Source organism: Quercus lobata, chromosome 6, assembly GCF_001633185.2.
Source record: "Quercus lobata isolate SW786 chromosome 6, ValleyOak3.0 Primary Assembly, whole genome shotgun sequence".
Classification (NCBI taxonomy): domain Eukaryota; kingdom Viridiplantae; phylum Streptophyta; class Magnoliopsida; order Fagales; family Fagaceae; genus Quercus; species Quercus lobata.
In genome coordinates, this window is record NC_044909.1 from 46063762 (window position 1) to 46078749 (window position 14988).

A 14988-nucleotide genomic window follows, 5' to 3' on the forward strand; every position below is an offset into this window, starting at 1 on the left:
TTTACAAATGGTGCGTGCAAGGGAAACTTACCACCCAATTTCTCTCTCTTTGAAAACAAAAAGTACCACTCAGATAGAGCTCGATCAATTTCTAATTTTCTATTAGATTCGAATTTTATCTAAATATTTTTTTTAATTACCCAACGTCGATTTGCAAATTTTTCATGGGTGCATCAGTTTAACTGAGTATTATATGATCTAGTTTCATTATGTTTTTGTATTATCTGCAACTTGATAGTATGATTTACCTAACGATTTATCACTATGCATACTACAACTGTTTGTAGGGTAGAGTGAATTATTTGTAAGGGTGAGTTGATTAATTTTGCCACTCAGCCATGCAACATGCCAGTTTGTAAGCTTGAAAATTGTCTAATGGTAAATCCAAACAAAATATTGAATGATTACCATGCTATATCAAGTTTCAGCCTTTCGTTTTTTTCTTACCAAATTTTGGCCCAAGTTTGATTTTAGTCATTCTGGACACTCTTATTCTTCAATTTGATTATTAAAAGCTAATTTTTCAACTTATGCTACTTAATTCCACAATTTGGATTAAGATGCTGACAGAGGCTGACTATTTGGTGTTGCTGGGTAAAATAAAGCATATTCTTTTTGATTCTATAGACAAATACAGATACAAAAGCAAAAGGGAAAAAAACGAGGTTGTAAATGCTTCAAAAAGTAGAAAATAATAAAACTAGCAAGGCCACCAGGAAATGTAGAGATATTTCTACGGCTAGGCACCATTGCTGAAGTTAAATAAATTGTTCTCAAATAAACACTCAGTTTAGTTATAATAGTCTAGAACAAGTTCCATGTCCCAACTGCCATGCTTTGACCCACTTTTCACTTCTCGCAACCTTACTACTAGTGACAGTGATCACAACAATTAACCCAAATGATTTAAGCAAAAAGAGAACTTCAAGGATGACAATGCATATGTAGTGCTTTTAGGCACCACTTGCTAGCTAAAATATTACACCACTTCTATTCTTAAATTGAAATGCAGTTCCTCACTTCCTCCACCTTATTTAATATGTTGCCTTTGTTGTCTTCAACCAACAAGATTGTATGCTGAGCATCAACAATGGGCCTGTCAAATTCCAAATGTAAAGTACATTTGGCATACAGGCCCAGAATACGCTCAGCAATTGGATGGCTAAAATCATCAGAGGCCAAATTTTTTTGACATAGCGCTACAGTACCATCTCATATGTGAGATGGTACTATAGCGCTATGCCAAAACAATTTAGTGTATTTTAATCCGTTCAAGCCCCTCTCTCTCTTGCTACGGTATCGAGTTTTGCTCTCTCATCCCCTCTCTCTGTCTCCCGCCATTGTCAAGCTTCTCTCTTTCTCTCTGATCACCAAGCCGCTATCACCAAGCCTCGCTTTTCTCTCCAAATCGCCAAGCCGCTGTCACCAAGCCTCTATCGAATGCCGATTCACCCTCATCCATCTCCAAATCCGTTTTATCGATTCACTCATCTCATAAACCCAACACTCTAGATACCCATTTAACTTTTCACTCTATCACTCTCTCTTCAAACCGAGATTCTCAAGGGTTCTCAAGGGTTTGTGGGTTTGGATTAAAATTTTGTTTGCAAAATCTCAAACGAAGCTCCGTTAGTCTCTCAAATCAAATCAAAATCAATATCAATATCAAAGCAACTTACTAGGTGGGTTTTGATCCATGTTCGAGTTTTTTTGTTTGTGTTTCTTTTCTCTTTCTGCAAGAAAAAGGGGGATTCAGCTTCTGTTTGGGTTTGGGTTTTGATCTAAGAATTGTTGTTGATGTTTGCAAAGGTGGGATTCAGCTTCATCACGAGGGGTTTTCGCTCGCTGTCGGATTAGCATCTTCAGAAAGTTTGCTCAGGTTCAACTTCAATTACCAAAATCCCAATTTTATCAAAATCCCAATTTTATTAGATAATCGGTGTTCTTGTTTACTGATTTTTTCTTCAACAAATTAATATGTTGTGTGGAAAGGTTTTATCAGTGGTTTTTGTTGTATTCAACTCTATGGTTTTATTTGATTTCTATTTGTACATGTTGGCCATGTATGGGCTGTGTTTGCAGAGAGTATATTTTGAGTTATATTTGCTGCTGTATTCTATTAATATTTGGCTGTGTAAAGGGCTTGTATTTTTATAACAAAAAATTATTGTTGTATATATAGTTGAAATAGATTGATTAACAGCTGTCAACATATATTGTTTTGACTAGGAGTTGTTAACATATATTGTAGGATGTTGCTATACGTGAGAAACTGCCACCAATCATAATATGTGAAGGCTTTGAACTCTTGTAGATTTGGTTAAGTTTGTATTTCTAATTGTAGTAATCACTTACCACAAATACTTGAACTCTTGGACTTTGTGAGTTGGCTCTAATTGACTTCATACACTAACTGTTTTAAGTTCCTTATTTAAAAGGGATGGGTACACAAGAAGAGATAACACGATATGCTAATATCTCACAAATGGATGATGATGATTTTCTGGCACCATTTTTAAATGGGTCTCAAAATACTTCAATGCCCATCCAAGAGTCTTGTTCGAAATTTGAAATTGTCACCTCTAATCTAACAAAACATGGTGGCAACTTCAGTGTAGATGAAGACAACGTCCTCGTCTCTGCATGGCTCAACATTAGCATGGATGCCGTGCAAGGTACTGACCAAAGGATTGAAAATTTTTGGGAGAAAATTTGGCAATACTTTTGTGAGGACAATAATTACAGAACCACACGTTCTGCTTCCTCCCTCCAAAGTCGATGGGGAAATATTAATAGGGAGACAAGTAGGTTTACTGGGTTCATGGCTAAAATTGAAGCCCGAAATAAAATTGGTGGAACTGACAAGGACAAGGTATAAATTGAACTTTATGGTGTCACAATATTAATTTCTGAATAGTTTCAAGACACTAATTATTTATTTATCTTTAAAAAAAAAATGTAGTTGAAAGATGCAAAGGATCTATATAAAGTTTCACCAACTCCAACAACCGGCAAAAAAATAGTTTTTGCATTTGAACATTGTTGGGTTGTGTTGAAGAACCAACCAAAGTGGAGTATGCCTAAGGAAAGATCAAAAGGGCTCCCTCAAACTCTTAGTTCAATTGATCAAGTTGGTAGTAATGATGATGACACAATGGAGGTAGAGAGACCAATTGGCAGAAAAGCCGAAAAGGCTAAGAGAAAGAGAACAAATGGTGATAAGGGTTTTGATGATTATTTGGTGAAAAAATTGTAATATCTTCAGGAATCACATGAACAAGACAGAGAGGCACTTCGCATCAAAGCGGATAGGGTTCGAGTGGATGTGCAAAGAGCTGATATTGAAAAGGAAAGGCTTCGTCTTGAAACTATTAGGGAGGCGCAAAAAGCTGATATTGAAAAGGAAAGACTTCGTCTTGAAACTATTAGGGAGGAGGGAAGAATAATGACCATGGATACAAGTGGCATGAATGACAAAGAAAGACTTTATTTTGAAAATCTCAAGGATCAAATCCTTGCAAGGCAACAATTAGAGTAAATAGTTGGGTTTAACCCAAAGAGATGATGTCTTGTCATAACTATATTTTGGTAGTAAATTTTATATGGGTTGGGGTTTGGCATATGTAGATAATATTTTGTTTCAACCTTGTTTTGGTAGTAGCTTATTTTAAGCGTAGGTTTGGAACATGTAGATGATGTATTGTTCCAACTTGATCAATTGGTAGTAGGTTGTGCCACTTATGTAATCACATCATTTTTGCTTATATGAAAAACTTATGTCTTTTCTATGTTTGATGATGTATTTTTGCTTATAATAAGATTGATTAACTAAACTAGATGGTCACAATTAATGGAAAGTGACAACTTTTTTATGCCCTTTCCCTATTTATGTCCCTACCATTAAAATTGAACTTTATGCCCTTTCCCTATTTCTGGCTTATTTAACGATAAAATTGAATGACAAGCTAGTGTTTCAATTTCTTGATTAATACTTTAGTACATGAATGAATATTTAGGCTTTACTATACTGTGAACAAGAGCTTAATACTTGAATTAAAGCTAAAGATATTAGTCATTTAATAAATGCTTTTTAGCCCTTGACCTCTTTCTTAACGAGATGGGAATTAGGGGATCATAGTTTATTGCATACAAATGTTTAATTCTAGTTGTTTCTCAACCCAAAAAAAAAATGTTTGATTTTAGTCTATCTTTTTAATGTATCATGTCATAGCGAGCAACTTCACTTGCAGTTCAATGGACTTCCCACGTGAAATAGGTCAAGAAATGTATAAGAATTCCAATAAATTTTTGAAAATCTTGAGTCTATATTGTATGCTGAAATTGTAGTATTCAAACTTTGAGATCGAGTTTAAGATACAATATTGAGTCTATATTGTATGTTATTGACAAAGCTAGAGACACAACTGGAAAGGGAAAGAACCTGTAGATATTTCATAATTACTATGTACTTGACAAAGCCACTATTTCATGAAGAAACACAGTGGTGCAGAGCCCAATATTAAAAACTAGCACCCCAAGGTGCAACCTATTAATTATTTAGTTGACATTGATAATTAAACATAAATGTTAGGAAAAAGGCATAGTCCTGGTCCTCCTAGATGGGAGGAAAAAAGTTGCTGGCAAGCTCCATTTTCCTAAATCTATCATTGTATCTAGATTAAAGTAGCAAAAGAGTTTCAAACCTTAAAAGAGTTTCAAACCTTACAAAGATTAAAGTAGCAAAAGTATTTCAAACTTTAAAGTAGCAAAAGATTAAAGAGATCTGGGGCCAGCAATGTTATCCAATATGAAGCCATTAAGGTGTTAGTGTGCTACATTTCTTTAATAAATGAAGAATGAAACTCAGCCAAATATCATCTTTTCAAACAAATAGATTTTAGCATTGCTAATAGAGTCAAAATTCTGAAAACTCTAGACTGATGTGCTACAAATATGTTACATTTCAAATGAACAATAAAACTTGGATTGGTTAGGCAAGGTCTTAGATTCAATCTTACCAAGCAAAAAAAGAGAGAAGAAGAGTACCAAAAACTTTATACATTATTTGTCAGTATTGGGGTGCTTGAAAGCAGAATATCACCTCTAGAGCATCAGACTCTACACTAAATCTACGCATACATAGCTTTCCTTAGAATCCTAAGATCAATTACTCTCCAAGTTAGAAGAGGCACTAAGCCCATAACACAAACACACGAACAAGTAGAGAGGGAGATATGCATTACAAAGAATAGAGTGGAGAGAATTAAATCCTCTAGTTGGGACCATTATTGCTTTTGTAGATATTAATTTAATAATGAGTAATAGTTTAGGGGTCATTATCTAGTATGATGTTGAAAGTCCTGGGCTGTAAAGCGTCAGTCCTGGCATCCCCTATATGCTTTATTTCTTATCAATCTTTACCAAGGGACTTTTGCTTTGACTGATTTTAAGCTTTTTTTATCGAATAATATATCTATTTGTTCCCTTTCCATAATGTAATCTCTGCTTGCTTTGCAATAATAGTGATAATTTCCTAACACTATTGTCTTTAAGGTTGTCACTATAGGTCACTCTAGGCTTCGCAAATTGCTTTTTGACAACTCAGATGAGAATGAGATAATGAGGCGAGTTCTTAAGGGTTCAACATCACAACGTAAACGTCGTCGGTATATCGAACATGATCGTTTGGTAGGCCATAAAAGACTTTATCTCAACTACTTCGCCGACACACCAGTATATCCTTCTCATTTATTTCGGAGGAGATTTCGGATTAGTCGATTTCTTTTTCTCCGTATTCAATCCAAGGTAGAAACTTATGAACCTTACTTTATCCAAAAAAGAGACAATGCCCAAAGGCTTGATTTATCTTCTCTTTAAAAGATAACAGCTGCACTTAGGATGCTTGTGTATGGAGTGGCAGCTAATTTTATGGATGAGTATGTGTGGATTGGAGAATCCACTGTAATAGAAAGTCTGAAAAAATTTGTTAAAGCGGTGGTTGATATTTTCTCCAAGAAATACTTGAGGTCCCCAAACAACGAAGACATTTCTAGACTTTTAGTCAATAGGGAAAGACGTGGATTTCCAGGGATGCTAGGGAGCATTAATTGCATGCATTGGAAATGGAAAAATTGTCCAACTGCATGGAAAGGTCAGTACTCTAGTCACATTCGTGAGCCAACCATTGTTTTAGAAGCAGTGGCATCATTTGATCTTTTGATACGGCATACATTTTTTGGGTTACTCGGGTCAAATAATGACATTAATGTATTAGAACGGTCTCTTATATTTTCTGAGCTCGAACAAAGACGTGCTCTTGCAGTTAATTACTCAATCAATGACCATGAGTATACAATGGGATACTACCTTGCCGATGGCATATATCCGAAATGGTCAACATTTTTTAAAACAATTCCATCTCCACGAGGACATAAAAGAAAATTATTTACAAAAACCCAAGAGGTGAATAGAAAGGATGTAGAGCTTGCATTTGGAGTGCTTCAAGCAAGATTCGCAATTGTGCGTGGACCTGCAAGATTTTTCTATAGTGAAACGCTCCAAGACATCATGAAAGCATACGTAATTCTTCATAACATGATCGTTGAGGATGAGCGAGATGTAAATAAAGCGGTGGAAGTAGATTATGAGCAAATTGATAACAATCCTACTATACAACTGTCACGGGAGCACACAAATGAATTTACGGAGTTTATTGAAACCCATCAATGTATTCAAGACCGTGAAATTCATGATCAACTCCAATTAGACCTCATTGAGCATTTATGGCAATTACAAGGGGAGTTGTAGGAACTTAAGTGTGTGAGTTATGCATGTGGGGTTTTATTGTAATTTGATATATGTACGAGTTTTCTAAAGACAACATTCATAGTTATGTATGTGGATTGTATTTGTATATATTTACGTGGATTATAAAAGTTGGTAGGTTGAGTACATTGATATTTGGCAGGTTGCATGTAGATATATGTATGTGGATTTTAAAAATTGGCAGGTTGAATACATTGAAATTTGGCGAAACTACACTATCGGTCCCTGAAGTTTTCCCTGTGAGCATAATTGGTCTCTCAAGTTTCAAGTAAGCACTTTTAATCCCTCAAGTTAAAAAAAAAAAAAAAAAAAGAGTATTATTAATCCTTCTGTTAATTACCGTTAGTATCAATACTTATGTGGCTAACGAAGTAGTAGCATGGCATCTTTTAAAGTATCGTGACATTTTTTTATATTAAAAAAATACAAAACTCAAATAACACCTCAAAACCCAAATTCCCCACACCTGATTCTGTTCTTAACGGATTACCCAAATCAAATCTCTCTTGACCCAATCGTCCTCCTCTATGTGATGTTGTGATGCCACCTCCATTGCCTAGTGACGACGTCATCCTCCCTCACACGATAGTAACAGCGACGATAAGTGGTGAAAAACCCATTTTGGCTCTAGCTCTTCAAGTGTTGTTTGCCACAGCCACTACTGCTTCATCGTGCTTGCACAGCCATTAGTGCCTCATTGCTTCTCCTCACCTCTCCATACAATCCCTCAAATATTGCTCTTTTTTCTCTCTCCGTAGTCACAGTCCTTCAAATTAGATTTTCTTTTTTTTTGAAATTTTAGATCTTCTTGTTGTTGTTATGCACACTATCTATTTGTGTTTATGCTTGAATGGTTGAACCATCATTTGGCTAATTCTCCGAAACTATGTGTATGTTATATTGTAGGCATTTTTTTCATAATTGTGTTTTGGCATTTTATTGTTTTGGTGGTGCGTTCATTATGGATTGTGATTCTCCTTATTCTGTTGAGATAAAGGATGGAATTGTATTAAAGAATTGAAAAGAAGTATACACTTACAGTCTTGAAGACAGAAATGGCCAGGCAAGGAAAGAAGGAAAAAAAACAAGGATTTGCAAATCGTATGAAAAACAATACAAAGATTTAAAAAATGCATAACAACAACTAACAGAGTGATTTTAAAGCGTTGAAGAGTGATGGTGAACGGTGACATTCTTTGATCGTAGATCTCATAGGTAATTTGGGAGATTTGATTTGGGTAAACCGTTTGGGACTTGTTCAGGTGTCGGATTATGAATTTATGATGTGTCATTTGAGTTTTGTAAATTTCTAATAAAAAAAGACGTCACATCACTACCCCATTAGCCACATCACTACTCCTTTAGGCATGTAGACATTAACAGTAACTACAGTTAACAAAAGGATTAATAAAGCTCATTTTTTAAACTTGAAAGACTAAAAGTGCTCACTTGAAACTTGAGGGACCAATTGCGCTCACAAGGTCAATTTCAGGGACCAATAATGTAGTTTCGCCTTGATATTTAGCAATTTATATGTATATATATGTATGTGGAGTTTTTAAGTTGGCAGGTTGAGTACATTGATATTTGGCAGGTTGTATATATATATATGTATGTGGATTTTTAAAGTTAGCAAGTTTGAGTAAATTGATATTTGGCAGGTTCTTTCTCAAAAAAAAAAAATTGGCAGGTTCTATATATGTGTGTGTAGATCATTAAAATTGGCAGGTTGAATATATTAATATTTGACAGGATGCATCTATTAATATGTATGTGGATTTTACATTGATATTTGACAGGTTTGATGGAATATATATGTATGTGGATTTTTAAAGTTGGCAAATTTGAGTACATTGATATTTGGCAGGTTCTTTCTTAAAAATAAAAAAAAATTGGCAGGTTGTTGAAATAGTTGGAAAGAAATTGAAAAAAAATAAATAAATACACCCAAGTTGTTGAAATAATTGGAAAGAAATTTTAAAAAATAAAATACTGGCAGGTTGTTGAAAATTAACCATTGGAATTGTTGAATTTGAAAAAGAAATGATGTTGGAAAGAAATAATAAAGAAATATTAAAAAATAATATTTTAATAAAATGGTAAAATAATAGAGTTATGAGATGCTAGGTGTATTGTAAAATGATATGGTATAATTGATAAAGTAGTTTTTTAGGATGGTAAAATAAAATGAGATAGCAAAACCGGTAGGAGATGCTCTAAGCAATGCTAGTATTATAACTTTTTATATAACTTGTCATGTGGCGAGTTGTAAGTGGAGAATATGTCTCTACCATTTACAACTTGTCACATAGCAAGTTGTGGTAAAAGGGTCTCATACTAGAATTGCTCTTGTTTGCTGTGTGTGACCTTGTAACACCCCCATCAAGTCTTCAATGCCCATGTTCGTAGGATCGTAGCAAAAATGATACCCTCCTCCTCCTCAACAGCCTTAGAGCATTCTTATCAGGTGTGACAAATGCCAAATATTTGGCATTTGGCACACCAAACACCAAAAATCCTCTCTCATGAGGTGTGCCAAATGCCAAAACATTTGGCACATATGAACAGTTCCGTTCTAAAAATAGAACGGTACGGCCAGAAATGCTATATGCAGAAATTAATTTTTTAATGATTTTCTCTCTCCTCTCTATCATTTTATCTCCTTTTTTTTTCTCTCTCTCATCTGCCTCCCTCACTTTTCTCTCAGCCCTTCTCTCTCCTCTCTCTCTCTCTATCTCAGCCTTTCTCAAAATCCGCCACAATGATCTCTCCACCCATAGCTCACCTCCTCCACTTGCCAGCAGCTCACCTCCTCCACTCGCCAAGCAGCTCGCCTCTCCTCCAAGCGGCGTTGTCGCTCGCCTCTACCGACGCCGCTCACCTCCGCCGATGCCACTTTCCAAGTAGCTTGCTTCGCCTCCGCTGATGTCGCTCCAAGCAACCTACCTCCGCCAAAATTTGCTTGATCTCATTAAGATCCGATTCCCCTTATTTGTTTGGATTTTTTATGGTTGATTTTAGGGGTTGGATCTGGTTTGAGAAAATGGATTGGAGAATAACAATTATTTGAGACGGGTTTTGAGGTTTGTGAATGTGGTGGGTTGTTATGGATTTTTTTTTTTTTTTTTTTTTTTTTTTTTTTTTTTTTTTAAGGTGGCATTGGTGGATGTGGGTTTGTGCCGGTGGTGGCTGTCGGTGTTGTTTCAGTAGTGGTTGTTGGTGGCCGTTGTTGCGGCAGTGGTGGTGGTGGTTGTGCCGTTGTTGTTGATGATTGGAGGAATTAATATATTATTTTAATGTGTTATAAATATTATTTTAATGTATAGAATTGAAGAATAGAATATCTGATAAATAAGATATTGTAAAATGATGTGGTAAAATGATAAAATAGGTTTTTGGTGTGTCAAAATGTCATTTTTTATGAGAGACCCGATGAGAATGCTCTTAGCTTCAATATCTAGAGTGCACCCAATGGAGCTTTGATTTTCTTACTCATAACTCCTAAGTCATACTTGCTACCATTCTTCTCCTAGTAGATTATGATTTATTAGTTCAACACTAGTATGTTTAGATCTGGTTTTTCCTCAAAGGGCGTGACCGTTGTCCGTTAGCCTTTTGCCATTCCGAGGCTTCCATTTATCTCATGAATGCTATATATTGGTAAATGATACGAATGCAAATGTATTGGTCCCGTAGCTCAGTTGGTTAGAGCGTTGGTCTTATGAGCCGAAGGTCGCGGGTTCGAGCCCCGCCGGGACCAATCTTCAAAATCTCAAGATATGTTTTTAAATTTATGTTGTTTTCCATAAAATAAATTTGTGCTAAATTATAAAAACCGGTATTTACCATTTAAACGGCAACAAAATTTCTAATAATACTATAGAAAAATTGGTAGTTACTACTTTTTTTATGGGGTGGTTAATATTTAAAAGACCAAAAAAAAAAAAAAAAAAATCTAATAACAATATTGCACAAACCTTTCGGGATTTTACCCTATTTGTAAGAGAATTTGAGAAAATACATAACAGTTAAAAAGTAGTAATAATATTGCTGATTTCTTAAATTTTTTAAAATTGGTTTAGGGAATGCTTATTAATTTCTAACTAACCTCATCACACGTGCTCCGCACGTGCGACGATGCTCAATTTTTTTTTTTTTTTAGTTTAATATAATTTTTCAATTTGAATTTATTTATTGTTAGTGAGGTTACGGGAATGGATTTTTATAAAACTAAATTTTAGGATTTGAAATTGAGTAAATTGCTGTGTTTAGTGTGCACTAGTTTTTAGTAAAAGAAATGTATCAAATGTATGTGAGATATATTTAGATAAAAAGTGCGCTAATTTTTAGGAAACAAAAATTTATCTGGAATTTTTTTTTTTTTTGAATTACAATTTTAACCATATTTTTTATTTTTTAAGAATAAAGATTATCTAATTAGATTAGGGGTATTTTTGACATTTTCTGAAGTCATAACTAACTTTCTGAATCTTCTTAATATATAGAGATAACTATATTAAAAAAAGTGAAGAATAACATAACAGTTAACTATAGAGATAACTATATTAAAAATTGGTAGTCACTACTTTTTTTATGGGGTAGTTAATATTTAAAAGACCAAAAAAAAAAATCTAATAATAATATTGCACAAACCTTTTGGGATTTTACCCTATTTGTAAGAGAATTTGAGAAAATACATAACAGTTAAAAAGTAGTAATAATATCGCTGATTTCTTAAATTTTTTAAAATTGGTTTAGGGAATGCTTATTAATTTCTAACTAACCTCATCACACGTGCTCCGCACGTGCGACGATGCTCTTTTTTTTTTTGAGTTTAATATAATTTTTCAATTTAAATTTTATTATTGTTAGTGAGGTTACGGGAATGGATTTTTATAAAACTAAATTTTAGGATTTGAAATGGAGTAAATTGTTGTGTTTAGTGTGCACTAGTTTTTAGGAAAAAAAAAATGTATCAAATGTACGTGAAATATCTTTAGATAGAGAGTGCGCTAATTTTTAGGAAACAAAAATTTATCTAGAAGAAGTTTTTTTTTTTTTTTTTTTTTTTGAATTACAATTTTAACCATATTTTTTATTTTTTAAGAATGAAGATTATCTAATTAGATTAAGGGTATTTTTGACATTTTTTGAAGTCATAATTAACTTTCTAAATCCTCTTAATATATAGAGATAACTATATTAAAAAGAGTGAAGAATAACAGAACAGTTAACTTTAAACATTTTGGTGAATCCATCTTATACGCACCATTGGGTGTGGTGAGGTTGGTTTAAAACAATGTGCTTGTCTTGGAAAATGTCAAAGCTTGAAGCGTGGGTTTGGCTAACAAAGTAATTTGTGTTCCCATACAAAACAAAGAACAAAAAGAGTCAATTTGTAGAACCAGTGAGGGAGGGGGGGGGGGAAGGTAAAGAAATTTCTCGTTGAGTTACGGATGGAGAGCGGTGAGTCGGTCATAAAGGCTATTGAAATAATGGGAGCAGTATAGATTATGGCCTTTTACTTGCTTAGTGTGGACACTTTGTCTTGAGAGATTAAAGAGAGGATGTAGTCACATGACCTAAGAACCTCAATGGTCTAGGTTTAAAAAAAAGCTTAGCCCACAACAAGGCCTTGCTTGCCAAAAGAGTGTGGACAATCTACGCTAGACCGAACGATCTCTGGGGCAAAACTTTCGGAAAAAAAAAATACCCCCCACCTCTACATATGCCAAAAGGAAAGCCAATACCTGGGCCAGCCTCTCAAAAGCTGTGAAAATTTGTGATAAGGGTACCAGGTGGCCCATCTACAATGGAGCATCTATTTCTTTTTGGCATGGTGACTGGATTGGGCATGGACCACTCCGAAAATTCATTCACGGTCCCCTTTATGCTAATGAAACTTCACTCAAAGTCAAGGACACATGGGACACCCAAGGAAATTGGAACCTAACCACTTTATCCTTTTTGCTTCCCACCCATGTCCAAAACATAATCCACGCCACCCCGAAGCCATTCTTCTCCACTTCAGACGATCTACCCACATGGAGTTGCTCCCCATCGACAATTCAACCCCAGTTCAGCTTACTTGATTGCGGCAAATTTCCCTCCAATCTCAACCCTCCCATCCTAGTCCTGGTTTTGGAAAACTCACACCATCCCTAGAGTGTGGACATTCCTCTAGCAAGCCTACCATGACTGCCTCCCTACCAAGTACAACCTCCACAACAGACACATCCTTAACGATGACACCTGTCCTCTCTGCCTCTCACACCCTGAAACAACATTACACATCCTTAGGGACTGCCCCCACACCATGCCCATTTGGAACATCCTCTCATACAACAACCCTCCCCCTGATTTCTCCACCCTAAACCTCCTCATTTGGATCAAATGCATTTCCACCTTTGCCCCACAAACTCCTAGCCTCCTCGACATCCCTTGGAAAGTTTCCTTTCCTTTAGCCATTTGGTCCATCTGGTCTGCTCGTAACAAATTTCTGATGGAAGCCCACCCTTTTGAGACCCACAAGATCGTCAAAAGAATAAAAGCCTTAATGTAGGAACTCTTTCACTTCCTCCTCCCAAGAATACCCTCATTCAGAAAAACTTGTCTTATGTAGGATGGAAACCACCACCCCCGAGTTTCTACAAATTAAATACTAATGGTTCAACTCAAGGCAATCTAGGTAGGGCTTCCGTGGGGGGTCTGTTAAGAGATCACAATGGAACTTGGATAGGTAGCTTCAGTAGGGATATTGGATTCACCCACTCGATGGCTGCGAAACTTTGGGGCCTAAGGGATGGGCTTATGCTTGCTGGGAACCTTAACATCACAAAAATCATGATAGAAATTGATGCCCTAACTGTTTTAAATGTGGTCAAACCCCTTTTTGCCCCGACAGATCACACTCACCCTTATATGAATCTTATTAATGATTGTAAGTCCATCCTCCAATCTTTTGAGGTAGCGCACATAGACCACTAACTTTTAGTTGATACTTAGGGTGTTGTATACCCTAAACTTTGTAATTCTTAATTAATTTATCCACTTTACCCAAAAAAAAAAAGGGACTTGCTTTCTTCATTTGGTCACACTCAACCGCTTATTCAAAAAGTAACTGTCTAAATTGCTCTCTCTCTCTCTCTCATTGGTAATGTTTTCCACACAATTTCTTTGTTATAATACAATTCTTACTTATTTTGATTTAATTTTTGGATGTTTATAAATTCATTTGGGATTTAATATATATATATATATATATTTATCATTATGAGGTTTTTCCAATTTGGCATGCAACATCAACATAAATTAGTTTAGGTAATGTGTGCGCGCGTGTATATATATATATATATATAATTTTGCAAATTGCAATGCTATGCTGATTTCTTAAAGAAGTTCATTTTTATTTTTATCTTTATTATATATATAATTTAAAAAAAATGGTAATGCGATTGAAATGGGTAATAAAAATGACAAGAGAGAAAAAAAAAAAAAAAACCTATGACCAAATACTTGCAGATTTTGTAAAAAAAAGTCAGTAAATGTTCTTCCACTTTTCATTTTCTTTCAAATCCTATACAATTTTCCATGTGCCAATTTGTGAGTGTCACATGAACTCATCACCGAGGCTATATTTGTTTTGGGAAAATATTTTCCCCATATTCGGGTGTTTGGTGCGGCTAATTCATCATAGTGGAAAGTGACTTGCTTTCAAGATTTCACATTTGTCATTTAGTAGCAAAAAAAATTTCGATTTTTTTTTTATTAAAAGTTGATCGTAAAATAACTACTCTTGGGATGAAAATTGGTTTACAAACCACTCTCTCTCTCTCTCTCTCTCTCAAACCCTTTGTCGAACCCATTGCTGATTAAACGCAATTGAGACCCAAACTTTATTTCTCTCAATCTAAACGGTGGTAGCCACCCATCTCTCTCTCTCTCTCTCTCTCTTTGTAGGTGACTCAACCATCACATATGATGGTCAAGGTGAGAGATTGGATTTGTGAGTTTTTTGAGAATTCATTTGGTGATTTCATGGGTTTGATTTGAGTTGGTTTGTGATTTCTTAGATTTGAATTGATTATTGTAGTTGTTTTGAGATGATTAGCTTATTTATTGGGTTTGGTTTGATCATTGGGATTTGATTTAAGTTGATGGTTT

At 35.0% G+C, this 14988-nt stretch overlaps 1 protein-coding gene and 1 non-coding gene across 2 annotated transcripts; both read left to right on the forward strand.

Moving 5' to 3' along the window:
* Nucleotides 1-2440: 2440 nt before the first annotated feature.
* On the forward strand, nucleotides 2441-6807 carry LOC115950364. Its single transcript, XM_031067570.1, has 5 exons — nucleotides 2441-2872; nucleotides 3059-3160; nucleotides 3266-3464; nucleotides 5567-5733; nucleotides 5881-6807. Exons 1-5 carry the CDS (start codon nucleotides 2441-2443, stop codon nucleotides 6805-6807), a joined length of 1827 nt encoding a protein of 608 aa, XP_030923430.1.
* Nucleotides 6808-10511: 3704 nt separating this feature from the next.
* TRNAI-UAU lies at nucleotides 10512-10585 on the forward strand. The gene has a single exon. It is a non-coding gene; the product is annotated as a tRNA-Ile (tRNA).
* The last annotated feature ends 4403 nt before the right edge of the window (nucleotides 10586-14988 follow it).